General features: G+C 37.8%; 1 protein-coding gene across 1 annotated transcript; it reads left to right on the forward strand.

Annotated features, from left to right (window-relative positions):
• The first annotated feature begins 8350 nt into the window (after positions 1 to 8350).
• On the forward strand, positions 8351 to 9286 carry LOC107160678 (olfactory receptor 14C36-like). The gene has a single exon (XM_015507323.1). It carries the CDS (start codon positions 8351 to 8353, stop codon positions 9284 to 9286), a length of 936 nt encoding a protein of 311 aa, XP_015362809.1.
• The last annotated feature ends 9267 nt before the right edge of the window (positions 9287 to 18553 follow it).

An 18553-nucleotide genomic window follows, 5' to 3' on the forward strand; every position in this document is an offset into this window, starting at 1 on the left:
GGAAATGACAAAGATGCATTTCAGCATTATCCTAATTTTACTGTTCGTGGTTCTTAGATAAAGCTCTTCACATCTACTTTTTTTCTATTAGGTACCGGGACTCCCTAGGTCCTTGATCCATTTTGAGGTGAGTTTTATGCAGGGTGAAAGATAGGGGTTTAGATTCCTTTTGCTGCACATGGATTTCAGTTGTCCCAGCACTGTGGGTTGAAGAAGTTATCTTTTCTCTGAAGTATTTTTTTTGCACCATTGTTTAGTATGTCATAACTGTATTTATGGGGGTTGGTCTCTGTTGCTGTCTATTCTGTACCATTGGTCTACATGTCTATTTTGTTACTATAGTTGTGGTATACTATAAGGTCTGGTATTGTGAGGTCTCCTGCTTCACTCTTCTTTCTAAGAATTGCTTTGGCTATTCTGTGTCTTTTATTTTTCCAAATAAATTTTGTGATTTCTTTTTCTAGTTCTATGAAGAATATCATTGGGATTTTAATTGGAATTGCATTAAATCTGTATAATACTTTTGTACAGTATGGCCATTTGACAACATTTATTCAATCATTATATGACCCAGCTTTACAATTCCTTTGTATTTACCCAAAAAGAACTAAAATCAGTACACTACATTGATACAGCCATATCATAGCTTATGGAAGCACAATTCACAATAGCCAGTTATGAAACTAGCCAGATGGTGGTTGACAGATGAATGAATGAAAAAAAAATGTGATATATGGTACACAGTAAAGTTTTACTCATTCAAAAGGAATATTTACATTGTGGCATATTTTGGTTGATGGATGTAAGAAGAAAACATCATTTTAAGTGAAATAAGACAGACTCAGAAAGTCAAGGGTCAAGAGATTTCTCTCAGATGCAGAATCTAGAGGAAAGTAAGTGGAAAAACGGGGTTGGATATGACATAGAGAAGGTCAGTGGAATAGAGGAAGGAGATCCAGAGAAAGGAAGAAGGGATGGGAAAAGGGTCAAGAGTGTGTGTAAATGTGCCACAGTGGGTTCCCCCTCTATATGCATCTATAAAACTCCAATTGAAAATAAATAAATAAACGAGGATAAGATAGATCAGTAGAATAGACCAAGGGAATCAGGAAAATGAGGCGGGTAGAGAGGAGATCCAGGGACTGTAATAGAGTAAATTATTTTCCATGTGTGTGTGATTATGTAGTGAGTCTTTATGTACAACTAAAAAGCATTAATAAAAGCAAAATAAATAAAAAGGATTCCATAAATAGATTCTGAGATAAGCAGTTTCTACTATTGGAAATGTAGCACATCAGGTAAATGCTGGGGACAAGGGGAGAGATGACCCCTCAAAGCTGCAGAAGAGACTTCTGTAAGCAACATCTATCCAGTGAACTTGGCATTGGGGGTTCTGAGCTGGATCTCACAATGCCAGGATGTGGACTTCTGGTAGGGAACGGTGCCTGGCCAATGCAGGTATCCCTGAAGAGTTCAATGAGGCTGGTTCTCAATATGACCTGAGATAAAGAAGAAGAACACAGTGACTGGTATTAACTGCTGTTATCACACACAGGAGAAACTGTAAAAAAATAATGTATAATATGCCCAATTCTCAGGAATTACTGAGGAATAATTACAGAGGATTGATATGCATTGAACTACAGAAGAGAATGAGATAGAGAAGAATTTTTTTTATTTTGACGATTTTGCCAACAATGGCTTTTCTGTTCACCATAATGTACTATTAAAAAATCAATTAAGCAGCTTAGGGTTGTGGCTCAGTTGGTTGAGTGTTTGCCTTACATGTGTGAGGCACTGGGTTCAATCCTCAGCACCACATAAAAAGAAATAAATAAAATAAAGGTATTGTGTCTGTCCACAACCAAAAAAAAATTTAAAAATCAATAAGAAAATGCATTATTTTTATAATAACATCAAACTATGTACATGCTTCAAAAGACTGGGATTCTCATTATAATAAGATGTACTTCTTGTTTGTATAAATCTGTCAAAATATACCCTATTCTCATGTATAAGTAAAAAGAACAATTTTTAAAAAATGTGTCTAAACTACTTAGAACTAAATGTAGCCTAAGAAGTGAACAATCTGTGCACTTAAAACTACAAAATTTTGATGAGTGAAATTAAGACAGGAAAAAAAATAAATAGACTCAGCCCTCTGGTCCTCAGTGCACACAGCTGAACCAGGCACTGAGGGCAAAGGGCCACCCAGGCTGGAGTTACAGCTCCCCTGGTCTGTTTGGGTACACTGAGCCAGGCAGAGAAGAGATGTGGAAAGAGCAAAAGACACAGTGGAAGAGATCAGAGCACAGAAGACATGTTACACAGTAGATTGGATTTTCCTACCTTCATACCCACTGTAACAGGAGACTCTGAACCACTGTGAGGAGAAAGGAATGTCCCCTCAAGTGTGTGATTGAAAGTGTGGGTTGTGTTAAAAGTGGATAAATCAAATTTTAAAAAATAGAGCAAAATGATATTGACTAGCCATAACCTTCAGGTCAGTTGGTGGAACTCTTGTAGCTACAGTTGAGAGAAATCAGTGTACTCACATACTGCTGACCAGTACAACAGTTAGTCCAACATCATATGCACAAAGTTGTCCCTCAAATATTGGCCTAAGTTCATCCCAAGATCAACCCACAGAGGTGCTACCTGAACTGTGTACTTTCCATGTATTATGTGTGAAAATGTCTGACAATTTATATGTGGTCATAGTCTGTTGGTTGATTATTCTTTCACACTTCTGAAGTTGGGAAAAATGTTATGTATGGACTTTGTCCTGATGATCAAACTTCCTTTTTAAAAATCAAGAATAAACTAACTTTAAATGAGAGATATTAGAAGCCACTGGAAAACACCCTTTTACTAAGTCTATTAATGAAAATAGAATCATACAAAGCAAAACCTCTTTCATTCATGAAGCACTAGTAAGGCAGAAGGTGTTGCACTAAATGCCTGCATCAATGAAGCAGAAAGAGTAAGTACAGACCCTACCATGACAATAGAAAACAGACAAATCACACCTAAAAAAAACAGTTGGAAAAGAAATTATAAACATTGGAACAGAAATAAGAAATCAACACTAAATACCAATACAAAATATAAAGGATACAAAAGCTTGTTTGTGAAAATAGAAACAAAAGTAGCAAACCTTTAGTTATACTAACAATTAAAATGCCCGAAATGTATAAAATATCAGAAAATAAAAAGGAGACCTTTTCACTAATGCTACAGAAATGCAATGGCCTACTAGCAACTCTTATCAACAAACACATACTAACATACTAGAAAATCTACAAGATCTGAATTATGAGAAAATATAAGACCTGGACATTAATATGACTAATAAATTTAAATCAGGAATACCAGTTTGCAGTAAAGAAAACTCCAGAAGCTCATGGATTCACTATTGTTCTATCAAACATTCAAAGAGAACTGACACCAGGGGTTCTGAAACCACGGGAACTGAAATGAACTTGAACTCCAAGTCACGTACCACAAAACCATCATTTTCCTAGACCCAGGCAATTACACAACAATACCACAAAAAAGAGGATTACAGACCCATATCCTTGATGAAGACATAGGAAGGCATTCTCAGCAAAACCTAGAACACCAAATCCAATAGCACATCAAAAAGATACCACATGGTGTACATTTGGAATCTATCTAGAGGGACAACAAAGCCCACCAGACAGTGACTGACAAATCTTACACCACATTAACAGAACAAAGAATGAAATGGCTATTGCTATATATATGGGCTTTTTAAAGTGCTCTTATACATATGTAATGGAACTTTATTCGTCCACTAAAAGAATGAAATAGTGATAAATGCTATAATGTGAGCCAATTGTGAAAACATCAGGCTGAGTGAAGCCATAAAAAAGCACATAATGAATTACCTACTCACAAAAAAATCTCCAAGACATAAATTAAAATGTGGTGATTATACGTAGTGGCTTCAATTGACAGTAAGTAAAGTTGAGAAGGAAAAATGGGTCGGTGTCTCATTAACACTGAAACAAGTATTTGGGAATAAGATGTAGTTGGATGTTGTACAATTGCATATTGTGGTACATAACACTGAATTGATAATTACAAATTGTTACAAAGGGTAAATTCATGACATGTGCTTTTCATCTCCAAGATAAGAAACTTTGCAGCTAAAATGCAGACAGTGTGAGATGTTTCCCACTTACAGGTTGGGGAGTGAGTGAGAGTTGCCCACCACCCTCACTGTTAACTGATCCCCATAAACACTCTAACTCACACTGAGATAAAGGAGGGCAGAGATGAAAACACACAGTGAGCACCATTAGTCTCTCCTCAGTGTTACTCGATTCTCAATAACGACTTAGGGTGATGCCCAGCAGAGGAGTTCCACTGTGTCATCCACTGTCTACATTGGCACATGCCCAGGTCCTTTCTCCTGGGCTCTGGAGGTGCTGCTGCCTGGTGATGTGCTCAGGCCTCCTCCTGTCTCTGCTGAGCTCTGGGCTCCCTGGGGTCCTGATCCCACTGGCCAGGCACCAGGTTCACATAAGGAAGAGATGACTCAGGTTCCCACATTCCACATAGCACTGTGCTGACTTCAGAGATCCACCCTGGCTGCAAACACGGTTAATTGGAGAAGCCAAGGAGAGACTCAGTTCTGCTCAGGAGTGAGTACTTGGCATTTAGAGTCCAAAGGCATCTGAGCCTCATCTTTATTCTGCTCAGCAAACTGCAATCTCATCCAGATTGTCAGCTAGACAAGGAAGTTAATTCTGCAAAGAATAACTGGCACACAGAAGTCTTGTAAACACTGTAGTTTTTGTGATGATTTCTATTCTTCACTAGTAATGTACCTGGAGTGTGGTGGACATCTGCACAGTGTTTGCAAGTACCACTTGTGATAGTTCTTCATGCTGCCTCTTATGGGTTTAAAATCCTACTTTTCATTTAGCTTTTACTTAACACAAATACAAATGCACAGATTTATCTGCAAAGATTAGAGGGATAACAAAGAAATATATTCAGATTAAGGCAACAGGGACTAAATGCCAAATATCTTGCAGGTGACAGGGAGGTAGATATGAATTAATTTATGCAAATTACACACTTACATATTTTTCAATAGCTGTGGAAAATAAAAACATCTCATATTCTATACAATTTTCATTGAAGCATTTTGAATTTATCAACCTCACCTTTGTGCGCTGATCACAAATATATTCTCTTTTTCGATAATTTTTCACATTTTATATTAAAGGTTTATTAGATGTGAGTATGAGGATGTGTGCCTATTGGTAGAATTAAAGGAAAATAAAAGAGACTTGTGTGGCTTTCAGAAGAACCTTATGAAGGTCAAGAAGTAATAAAGTACCCCTCAGCATTCCTCTGTGGCTGATCAACAGCACTAAGCCATAATTGTTAATAAGGAAAAATGTAATTTAGGAAATAATGAATACCTGTATCTTAAAACCCTAGAAATCTTTACATTTTTACATGCAATCTGTGTGTCATACCTTTCCTCATGTTAAGCACTGTCAAGAGAAGTAACAAAAGGGAAAGCTCCCAGCTGTCCCCACTTTAGGAGGAAAGCACTTGGAGCCAACCCTCTTATACTTGAGCGTTAAACACATGCTAACTTCTCCTACTTTTGTTCCTGAGGCTCATGTTACCAGAGATTTGCTTTATGACCCATTCTTTGGACTTTTCTGAGGGAATTTTTCAATGATAACTTTTACCCTTTAAAGTAGAATGTAGTTCTGAACACTCTAAAATTGTTAAGGTCAAGCTACAGAAACTAAACCTTAATTCTTATATTATATATTCTAGGTTCACAAAGTAACCATATTTTGTACATCTGCAGGAATACTCTGAGTGCCCACGAACATTCGGTGGTGATGCATATATTTATTGTATCACATCCATAATCTGAATTTTCCTAGGAGACTCATCCCGGAAAACAGTAAGTCAAATTTAGAGAAGAATTTTTCAAGTTGGAGTTGAATCACATAAGCAAAGAAGAGCATCAATTAAGCTCATACAATTCAAAATGGAGAATTTACTAAGTTCCTTTGGAGAAACAAAAACAGTACATGTTTTAGTAGCAAAAACTAGAAACAAAGAAAATGTCTCTATAGTTCTGTGCTAGCTTCCAGATCCCAAATAAATATTGAATTGTCTGTTTTATATTTGGCACAAATGTCTAGGGGTGGTTGGCAAGGACCTCTGGAGTGCTCAGAAGTCAGTATAGAACGATGAAAACCTGCAAGGTTTTCAATATGGATTTGTCTCATCACCCAACATCTTCTGAACTAGTCAAATTTATTTACTTTCTTACACTTTGTATCATTGTATTACTTCTCTCATGATAATGAAATTATTTAAAAATACCAATACCTTTCTTCTTTCCAAAACTTCAGCATCTAAAACACCTGTAGCCATATTTTTATCATTGGTAAACACCGGTTGACAAATTACTGCTTTAAAGAGAGCTGACTTTGCAAGTGCACAGGGCCCTGGGCTTGCATGACCTCACAGCATCCTGCACTGCATGTGCTACATCAGTGTCGAGGGGGCAGAGCCTGCTTGGAAGCTCATTATCTATGAATAAGTAGAGTACAGAAAGCCAGTGAAGGTGAGTAGTCAGTCAACAAAGTCACCAGGAATTAGTTCACTAACCACTGGGCAGGAAGTCATGCACTTGCTACTAAAAGGAGAAAAATGTGAATGATACAATGTTCAAAGTCAAGGAATTTGTACTAGAGTTTTGACTGATGAATACATACTTATTTAGTGAAGGGTAGTATGATGCACTGTTTCTAACATTACATAAAAGTGGGAAAAATTTAAATTGTACAGAGTTCCCAGAGAAAAATTATCATTTGAGTCTCCTTTCTAGCCGAATACATAGTAATGGAGAAAATCAAATCAGCATGTCAAGTAGAAAAGAGGCTGAGTCCCAAAGTCCAAGGAGCATGCTGTGAACAAGGATGTCACTCAGGTGTGAGCTTCAGGTTTGTGTCAGGGAGGAATCAGGCAGGGGAGAAACAGATTGCAGGTAGACTGAGTGGGACCACTGGAAATTCACCCCCACTGTGAAATTAACACCAACCTACCTGTGTCTGGACACCCACCCTTTAACCTTGGGGACACACACATTACCAGTGGAGCCCAAGCAGGCTCAACAGGAAGATGGCTTTTCTAAGGGTGAGTGTAGTTAAACTGGCAAGTTGCTGAGGAGAACCCAGGTTTTCAGAGGTCAGAGGAAATGACAATATAGGAGACTCAATATTGAACTGTTGGAGCTACTGAAGAAGTGTTTTAACTACGAGCAAAAACTTCCTTTAGGAAATGTAGTCAGTATAATTGTGTATACTTATGATGTCTTTGAGAAGAAAGGAATATAATGGAAGGTGTTAAGAAAAAGTAAGCAAACCATTATATAGGAAAAGAAATCTTCAACTTCATGGTGCTGAACACAGAGTAAAAACATATTAAGGTAAAAAATGGAAGTTTAGGAGAATGTAGGCTGGGCTGGAACCAGGAGACTTTAAAGACATCACACTGATGTGTTGGCAAAGAAAAGAGAGCCCCAGTGGGAGCTGGGACAGGTCCCTGTCTGAAGGCATGAGGCTGTGAGACAGCCCCGTCCATGTTTTGGGGAAGCAGCAGGGAGAGTGGGGAACAGCAGGAGAGTACAAGGTCAGTCAGGTCACCCCAGTTTTCCACAAAATGGTCCAGTGAGCCTGAGGGGAAAGTTTGAATTCTTGAGATGGTTTTCCATGAGTAAAAGTTTTTCATGTTCCTGGTGTTAAGTACTTCAAGGTTATGGTCATGTTCTAATGCAGAAACATTAAAAAATAATTATAATTTGAATAGTTATTCATGATTTGAATTGTTTAGATCTGATAAAATGTCAAAATAATGTTAGAAATGTGTTTATGGAAGAGAATGAAAGCAACTAATGTATTAAAGACAACATTAAATCACACATGGTCACACAGGTGGCCATGCAGGAGAGGAGGTGGGCAACCCACGAAGTGCTCTGCATGGAGTCTCAGGAGGTCAGGGGAGGCCTGATGGGGAGCTGAGGACAAGCCTTGCAGGTCACACCCAGACCCTGGGCTGCAGACCTCCACACCTACACATGGAGGTGCACTCTGCTCAGAAATGAGTAAACATATCAGAAAAACAAGAGTGACCTTCCTCTCCAGGAAAAACTACTGCAAAATACAAGAAAACACTCTGGACATGAATATTATTGTATTATTCATTATAATTGTATTATTCATGCTTTTCCATTCCTCCCTCTTCTCTCTTTATCTTCTCAGACAACCATAATTTCCAGTAAATGGCCAATGCTACCATGGTAACTGAATTTCTCCTCCTGGGCTCTCCTGATGGCTGGGATCTGAGTTTCCTCTATTTCACAGTATTCCCAATGACCTACCTGGGTACCTTGTTAGGGAACCTTCTCATCGTCACCGTCACCACTGCTGACCAGAACCTGCACACACCCATGTACTTCTTCCTCAGGAACCTGTCCATCTTGGACATGTGCTACATTTCCATCACTGTCCCCAATGCCTGTGTCAACTCTCTCACTGGCAACTGGGCCATTTCAGTGACTGGCTGTGCAACCCAGATCTTCTTGGTCATTTTCTGCGCATGTGTTGAATATCTGTTTCTCACCATCATGGCCTGGGACCGCTATGTGGCCATCTGCCAGCCACTCCAGTACCCCCTCATCATGGACGCCCAGTTTTGTGTCCGCATGACTCTAGCTTCCCTACTCAGTGGTGTGCTGTATGCAGGTGTGCACACTGGGAACACATTCCAGCTGTCCATCTGCCAGTCAAACGTGGTCCACCAGTTCTTCTGTGATGTCCCCTCTCTGATGAGGCTCTCTTGCTCTGACACCACCAGCAACATGGTCCTCCTTCTTGTCTCTGCTGTGGTTGTTTGTGGTGGTTGCTTCCTTTTTATTGCTATGTCATATATTCGCATATTTTCTGCTGTGCTGAAATTTCCCATCAGAGCCCCAGGGAAGGCCTTCTCCACCTGCATCCCTCACATCCTCGTGTTTTCCGTGTTCCTCAGTTCTGGCACATCTGTGTACCTGAGGTCCTCAGCAGCCTCTGACACCCTCCAAAACCTGGTTCTTTCTGCCTTTTACACCATGGTTCCTCCCTTCCTGAATCCTCTCATCTACAGTCTCAGGAACAAGCAGGTAAAGGACGCTGTGAGGAGAGTAATGGTTAGACAGTTGTTCTCAGGGAAACGATAAAGCTGTCTTTCAGCATCATTCTAATTTCTCTGAGTGAAGTTCAAGATTAGGTCAAATGTTCTTCATATCTGGGTGACACAAGTTAAACTGCCTACTCTAATGTCACTTTATTTGAATATGAGATTTTTTTATTAATTGATTTTTCATTTACCTATTATTCCATGAATCCTTTATAAAATGTGTAATTTAATCAATTTGTCTTTTAATGAGTAAATATAATTTAATATATTTGTTGAAACCATTTGTGGAAAAATGCATTAAAGATTCACCAAATACATTGCAGTACCTGTACCAAGTACTGTCTCAGAGGAAATCTTTACCAATCAAATATGAAGAAAANAAGATTCAAACAAGAAAGACTTCACAACAGTCACTTTAGCTTGCACATTGAAGACGCAGCACAAGCAAAATAAATTAGACACAAACTTAGGAAAGAATGGAGTCATAGAGATTGACAAAAAAAAAGAAAAATTAAACAGAACATCACAAAGAAAAATCAATGCAGCTTGTACTTCATTCTTCAAATTTTTAAAAGTATGATGCTAAGCTCAGCAAAACAGCAAGACTTTGTTTCAAAATAAAATGAAAATTAAAGACCTGGGGATGGACTTCAGATATAAAGTTCCTGGGTTCAAATCCCAGTACCACAAAAAATAACTTTTACAAAACTCTTATATGATAAAAGGCAGAAAGTATACCCTAACTCATTTTTTGAGACTAGCATTACTTCATACCAAAACCAAAGATAAAAATAGAATATTGAACACAAAACAGATATCCCTGGTGAGTATTTTTAAAATCATACTCCTTGGTATTGATACAAAAGAAGTAAAATCAGCATACTACAGTGAAATGTGCTCATCAATGTTTACAGCAGAGAAATTCACTCTGACCACTCATGGTCTAGCCCAGAAGCCTGTCAGTAGATGATGGACTAAGAAAATGCAGTACAAAAACAAAATGGGCTTTGACTCAGCCATAAAGAGGAATGAAATCATGGCCCTTTCAGGTAAATGGATAGAACTGGTGAACATCATGCTAAGTGAAGAAGACAGACTCAGAAATCAAGGGTTGAGTGCTTTCCCTCATGTGTGGAAGAGCAAAATTAGAAAAAAAGGGGGAAATTCCATCAAAAAAGCAGGGAAGTCTGTGGAATAAAGGAGGGGAACTGAGAAAAAGGGAATAAGGATGGGAGAAGAGAGGAATGGTGGAATGAATATATTGAATTGTCCTGTCTACATATTTGAGTATATCACAGTGTTTGTACCTTTATGGGTATCTATGGAGATCAATTTAAAAGATTTATAAACAGAAGGAGCATCAGAAGAGCAGAGGAAGTGGAACTAGGGAGGGAGGAGAGGAGGGAAAGAGGAGGCACTGGGGACGGGATTAGAGTAAATTATGTTCCATGCTTGTATGACTGTGTCATAATAAACCCCAACATATGAATAACTAGATTGTACTAATAAAACATTGAAATGTACTATCTAACAGAGTTTAACAGCACACTGAAAGTGTTACATAGCATAAATAACTGGCACTTATCCCAAAAAGCAAGAGAGTTTCAATGCCCACACACAAACATAATCTATCATGTCACAATACACGATAGCAGGAATAAGGGAGAAAAATCACTGATGATCCTCTCCACTGGTGGAGAAGAGGCACTCTGTAAAACTCAGTATAGTTTCATGATAGGTTATTAAACTGGAAATTGAAGGAAATGGGAATCCACTTAGGGAAACAGTAGGAACAGGGAAAGAATTTGAATAGCAAGAATAATAAGAAGGATACTACTTCTGAACAGTCAGAGTCTTACAGTAAATTTCAAAGCAAAGACAATGACCAATAATGAATGTCTGAAAGTTCCTTTCTAAGATCAGAACAAGAAAAATTTCCTACTTTAACAACTTTCATTTAATGAAGAACTGTATGTCACAGCCAGAATAATGAATTAAATAAAAATAAATAAAATACATCTAACAAAATAACTGACAAAATTATCTTAATTTTCCAATAGCATGATCTTATCTGTTTAAAAAATCCTAAAGTTTTCCCAATAAACTGCTATAATTAATAAATGAGTGCAGCTAAGATGCAGAATACAAACCATAGAAAAAGACGGTGATTTCTATAACATAACCATGAGCAATTGGAAGAAATAAAGAAAAAATTCCTAATAGTAGCAACAAAAAGAATAAACATGATTGTCTTTTGCCTTGACTTCCTTCCAATATGTTTTTGAGGTCTCTCTCTTGACAGTGGCCAGAGGCCAAGGTGGGCACACCCTGGAGGAGCTCTGACTGGAGAACATCATGTTTAGGTGTGTCAGAGGGCAGAGGAGGAGAAATGTACTTCTCTCCTTTGCTCACATCCCATAGGTGTCAGAGGTGACAACTGAGAGTCGGAGGTGACAGGGAGAAAGAGTTAAGTTTGGGGAGAGAAACCATGGCACTATGCCTTCATCAAGATCCACGAGCATTATCTGTAGGCTTTCTCAGGGAACTAGCTAATGTAAAGAAAACACAGCAAAGGGGGCACTTGTATACTTCACCGTGGTGCTAGACAGCTGGCCAGCAGCTGCAGGGTTGTTGGATTTGTGCTCAGTGAGATGGGAAACCCGCTGCCTCATCTCCAAAGTGACATGAGAAAGGCTCACTTCACTGAGACCAAAGGCGGCGGGTACAGCTGGGCTTCAAACCACTTAGGTGGAGTCTGTAAATGGACCCCAAGGAAGCAACACTATTAATCAAGGGCACAACAATAAAACATTCAGGAATTAACTTGGAAAAGGAGGTGACAGGCTCATGTACATAAAATTACAAAACATGGCAGAAAGAAGTCACAGTAGGAAGGGATGAATGGAAAGGTATTCCACACATAAGCAGTTGAAGACTTGAGCATTCAGAAACCTGATAGAGATGTTCAAGTGACCTAAAGACATTCCTGTAAGTGAGATACACAGAGGAATTATGCAGAGTTCAAATAATAATAAATGTTGGAGAGGAAGTGGGGAAAGGAACACTTTTACACTGTTGCTGGGACTGTAAATTAGTATAACAACTATGGGAGTCAGTATGGAGGTTCCATGAAAGACTGGGCATGGAGCCACTATTTGACCCAGCTATACCACTCCTCAGGATTTATAAAGAATTAAAGTCATCACACTACAGGGATACACGCAGACTCATGTTTATAGCAGCACAATTCAAAACAGCTTCCAACTATGGAACCAGCCTAGGTGTCCATCCATAGATGAATAGATAAAGAAAATGTGTTGTATGTATACAATGAGGTTTTAGTCAGCCACAAAGAACAATGAAATTGTGTCATTTGCAGGAAACTGAATGAAACTTGAAATCATTATGTTAAATAAAATAAGTCAAACTCAGAAGGTCAAGTGTATAAGTGGAAGTAGACAGAAAAAAAGAAAGAAAAGATGGGGAGTCTCCTAAAAATAGAAATGAGATCAGTAGAGTAAAGTTTGCATGAGGAGGGAGGAGGGGAGGAAACAGGGAAGTACTGAGGAATGATATTGGCCAATTACATTGTTATAGTGTGTGCATGTGTGAATATGTAACAAAGTCCCACTAGTACACAAAACTATAATGCACAAAAATATACACACAAAAGAAGAATAAATAATATATTATAAAGTATAATATACATAATATATTATAAAGTCAAACACAATCCTAATATATAAAAGTATATTTAAAACACCTTATAAACAAATGGATTAATATATTATTTTAAATATAAAATATTATTTGGTCTTATTTGAGAGAAGACATATATCATAAGGCAATAGGTAAAGAGGACATCAGGGCTTCACAAGCCTAAAGTGAATGAACATAAAAAAAAAAAAAAAACAGAAAAATATTATACATGTAGAAATATGTGAAAGGACACATTTTGTATTAATAGAAAGTGAAATGCATGTCAGCATTCAAAACATTTTTTTTTTCTTTCAGGGACTGTGGTATAGCTCTGTAGATTAAGTGTTTGCCTTACATGCACAAGGCCCTTGGTTCAATCCCCAGCACCACTAAAAACAAAACAAAACAAACAAACCAAAACCCCTTTTAAAAATGCAGTTATAATACACACAAGTTCTGAAATATTAGTGTGAGGATTAAGAGTGGTATATGGACAACCAGATTTCTACATGCAGAATAGCACTGAAAACTCCCAGCACTTCCTTGATATACCAACTCAAATGTATTAAAGACTTTAACATAAGGCTGGATTCTGCATTACAGCACAGGGAATCCCACTCTCACAGCTCTACCTCCCACTACTGGAAGTACTAGGAAGAAAAGAAAAAGGAAAAGGAACTTTTATCAGAAAAGAAAAAGGAATCAAAGTCATCCCAATCAAAAAGGAAGATATAAAATGATTTCTATTTGTGGATAACATAATTTATATGTAGAACATTTCAAAGACACCACAAAAATTTAGAACTAATAAATAAATTCAGGAAAGTGCATGATACAAAATCAACATACCATGGTGGAATGAGATGGACATCATTACCCTAGGTACATGTATGAAGACATGAATGGTGTGACTCTACTTTGTGTACCACCAAAGAAATGAAGAATTGTGCTCCATTTGTGTACTATGAACTGAAATGCATTCTGCTGTTATGTGTAACAAATTAGAACAAATTAATTAATTTTTAAAATCTAGAAAAAAAAATCAACATACAAAATTCAGTAGTACTTCTCTGCACAAATAATTACATACGAGAAAAGGAAATCAAGAGAATAACCGCACTTCTGATTGCATAAAAATAACTCTAGAAATCAATTAAGCAAGGAAGTGAATGATTTGTACACTCAAAACTAAGCATTGGTGAAAAAAGTAAAGAAGAAATAAATAAATGGAAATATATCATATGTTCATGGATATTATATAGAATTTATATGGTTAAAATATCCAAGCTACCTGAATAAATGTAGATTTGATGGAGTCTTTATTAAATCTCAGAAACATTCTTAACACAAAAAATGGAAAAAAATTTATGGAGCCACAAAAATTTGAAATGTTCATAGGAACGCTGAGGAAGAAAAACAAAGTTGGAGGCATTACACTTTCTAATTTAAGATATTTTTACAAAGCCATAGCAATCTACAGTACAACACAGGCAGAAAAGTAGAAACCTAAATAAATGGAACAGAGTAGAGAGCTAAGAAATAAGCCAAATATATGTGGTCAGGTAGAAAAAATTTGAACAAGGGCACCAAGAAGACACATTGAGAAAGAGGAGTCTCTTCCAGACATTGCTGAGGAAAAAAGGAATATCCACAAGTGAAAGGATGAAACTTGCCCCTTTTCTTACATCACATGTATAATCATCTTGAAATACATCAGTGACATAAAAGTAAGGCCTGAAACTATCATACTTCTGGAGAGGAGCTTAAGGGAAAATATTTTCAACACTGTTCTTCATGGTGAGATTTTTGAATTGCAGGCCTGGAAAGTTGCAGATAAACTTCACTCAGAGCAAGGACTTCTAACCCCTCTGGGCATAGTTAGAGGGCCACACAGGACAGAGGCACAATAATGAGCAAAACATAGAGACAAGCAAAGGCTGGAATAATGAGGGAAAGTTTTGGAATCTGGCAAATGAAGTTTTTGAAGGATACTCATGAGACTCATTAAGCTAAGGAGATGGCAGATAACCTCTGGGAGCTCATCTTCAGAGTTCTGCCTACTGAGCATCCCTCCCACATGAACCCTGGTGCACCTAGCAGGCAACACCCAGAGGAATCTGATGTAAGCCTCAGTGTCTAATGCAGGCAGTATCTTTGGAGAAATTAGGTGGCCAAAAGAACTGAGAAAATTAGTGCCCCAAAGGATGTTGCAAGAGCAATGTGCCAAGAAAGAAGAGAGAGTACTGAAGTTGTTGGGCTAATTGTGCTGCCATAGGGAGAACTCAGCTCCTGGCATGAAGAGGCAGTACTTCACATGCTTAATTTAACATGCTTTTTTTTTCAAATAATGTGAAACTAAAACTTTGATAGTTTAATCTTTTAGAAAGATGATTTTGATTGGCAAATCTTCCCTTTGAAAAATTAAACTAGAGAGATGACTTATTAGATAATTCTAGAAAACATTTCAAGAGTTTAAAGCAATCTGTCTCAAACTCTTTTGAAGAACTGAAGAGAAAGTAGCCTTCCCAAAATTCATCCTGAGAGGGCAATCATTGCCCTGAAACCACAAGGAAGGACATAACAAGAAAAGAAAATTAAAGAGCCATATCCCCAAGGAACTAGTAATACAAAAGTCCTGGAAAAAAATAAAACAAATTGAATTGGACAGCACATTAAAAAAAAAGTCATACTCCTTAGCCAGTGGGCTTTATAAATGGGATGCAAGGGTGGTGCAACTTACATCAATCATTCGGTGTAATACATCAAATTAACCAAATGAAGTACAAAAACCATGATCAATGGAGAGACTGAAATCAGTGCATCTAAGATCAGGAATAAGGCAAGGTAACCTTTCTCAGCACTACTGCTCAACAGAACACTAGGACTTTCCATTCTATCCAGAGGTCAGAGATATGAAGAAGAAGCAGGAGACATTCAGACACATTAGCATGTTTACAACTTCACATATTTATCATTTTTTTATGTCTGTGGTGAGAAAATTTAGGATCTGCCCTCTGCAACCATCAAGTATATAATGCCCTGGAGTGCAATCTTAATGCTGGGCAGTAGCTGACCAGAACTTATTGACCCCAGCCAACCTCACTCCATTTCTGTTCCACATAATTTTGTGGGCTCAAAATTTCCAGAGTTCACATTCTAAGAGCTTTATTATGATTATCATTTTGTTTGTAGTGCACATATTCCTCCTATATACCTGAAATATATATATATCATCATACAAAGTAAATGTAAACAAATTTTGTTGTTTCATTATACCTCTATAATATGGAAATAAATACCACTCTGAATATTCTTTTTAATAGCACTCTTTGTTTTTCTTTATTTCTGCTTATTGAACCCAGGGAATTTAACTAAACTATGTTCATAGCAATTTTAATTTTTTAACTTGAGGCATGGTCTTTCTACATTGCCCAGGCTGGCTTAGAAATTGAGATTCTTCTGCCTTGGACTCCTTGTGATGAATCCAGCCTAATTCCATGTTAAGATTGGGAGCCATCTCATCACAAAGTCATGAAAAGTTAATTTCTGTTTTACTATAAATTACTGCAATTTCTAAACTTATGAGGAATTTCTGCCTATGCCTTGAACTCACCCATGCCTGGCTTTCCCTTACCAGATAACAACCCTCTTTGAAACATCAGTGGTACCTCATAAATTCTGATGTTGGGATCTAAACTTATTCCCTATCTTTAAATGTTAAGCCATATAGATCATTAACTTTCTATCTTCTTTTGTATTATGCTTGTGAAAATCCTGTTATCTGTAAGTTCTCATGACACACCCTTTGAAACTTTTTGTGGTATAAAACTGTGTTCCTAGAGAACTAGGGTGCTACTTTCTAGCCAGGGTTTTTGGGAGAGATAGTCCTGGCCACTTCCCGTATATACAAAGATAAGCTTGCTTTAATTTGATTCACAATTTGAATTGGTGGTCTTTTCTTTGCATCGTGGTTTAACAGTGGGTCCCTGGGATTATAGGTGTACACCACCAAACCAGGCCTCAACTACACCCTCAAAGAGAAACAAACTATTGTAACTCCTCACAGTTGATATGTTTCCTAATGAAACTGCAAATGCTGAATTAGGAAATACTGTCCCTTTGCTCTCATGAGAAAAGCAGTTAGGCCCCAACAACCCTCATCAAAAGTAATCACAGCCTTTTCACAAACCACACAGACCCTGTTCTGGGAATAGAGCTATTATTGTTCAATGCACCCTGTGGGTTCATTCATCAGCACTGAGATCATCACCATCAACACTGTGACACAAGCCACTCAAAGCTCCTCACACATGTGTGTTCTCCAAGTAAGATATTTCAGAACCCAAGTGTTCTCAGGTACACTGGACAGCACCTAACACCTCACCTGGGTGGCATTTTGAACAGCAAAGCACCAAGAGCAGAATAATGACAGCATTGAGACAGGACCTTGACAGAGAAAAGGACATTAGTGTATGAACTGAGAGCCCAAACAAGAAGGCAGAGTCCTGCTCCATCCTTCCTAAACTAGGAGTGTGCACTGCGGGGTAACTCAGATAGTTCACTGTTCTTGCATTTAGGAGTGGTCCTTAAGGGCTGCAAGTACAGAGTCTGTGGTCACATTCATGGGAAAATCACAATGAGCAAGCTCACAAACACAGAATCTGAGGAGAAGAAAATTCACCTGTATGTGGTCTGATATAAAGGAGTCTGATAAATAAAATTATGAATCTATGACAGGAAATTGTCTCAAATGAACTAATAGGATAAATTAGGGAAATTACATACACCACAAATGTGCCATTAAAAATTCACCTTTAATTTTAAAATAAATAAAACAGAGATTGAAATAAAAAAAGAATTTATACAGCACAGTATTTTACATGTAAAGTACCCTAAAACTCACCAAAACATCTGTTAGAACTAACAGCTAATTTAAAGAAGTTGGAGGATACAAAATCAACACTCAAATTTTATCATTTGCACTAACAATGACTAATCAAAAATGGAAACCAAGAAAGTGATTTCATTGAATTTTGTATTGCTATAGTTAAAGCTTTGTCCCAGGTTTTCATGAACTGACTTCCAGACCACTCACATATAATCGAATCAAGCCTTTATTGAAGCACACCTGTGGTGGCTGACCAGAACATAAAGCTGTTCCCCTGATCAGCCCCGAACAATTGCAAGGGCACTCCTTACAAGCCTGAAAACTGCAAAAGGGATGTTCGGGGGGTCTAGCCAATGTAAGCAAGTGAGGTTACAAGCCAGGTTACAATTGCAAGGGCACTCCTTATCAGCCTGAAAACCACAAAAGGGATGTTCAGGGGGTCTAGCCAATGCAAGCAAGCCAGGTTACAGAAGCGGGACAGTGCAGTCAAGCAGAGGGAAGCCTAACCAATCACAGTTAGCCCAGTCACCCCAGTTACAGAAACAGAGTCCCATTACCCTAGTTACAGAAACAATGACCCATTAGGTAGTTCTGTGTTCTTAAAGGTTTTTATAGCAAAAGGAAAAGAACATCTTGCTCCAGTCATGACTCTTCTACTTGGCATGGTTGTTTTACAGGATGAAGTCATAAAACAAAATGGAGTCACATTTGCTCCTACTA

Source organism: Marmota marmota, unplaced genomic scaffold (genome assembly GCF_001458135.2).
Source record: "Marmota marmota marmota unplaced genomic scaffold, marMar, whole genome shotgun sequence".
Taxonomy (NCBI): Eukaryota; Metazoa; Chordata; class Mammalia; order Rodentia; family Sciuridae; genus Marmota; species Marmota marmota.

Bases quoted from the DNA above. Each gene is read 5' to 3' on its own strand.
- LOC107160678 (XM_015507323.1), top strand. From the start codon at position 8,351: ATGGCCAATGCTACCATGGTAACTGAATTTCTCCTCCTGGGCTCTCCT.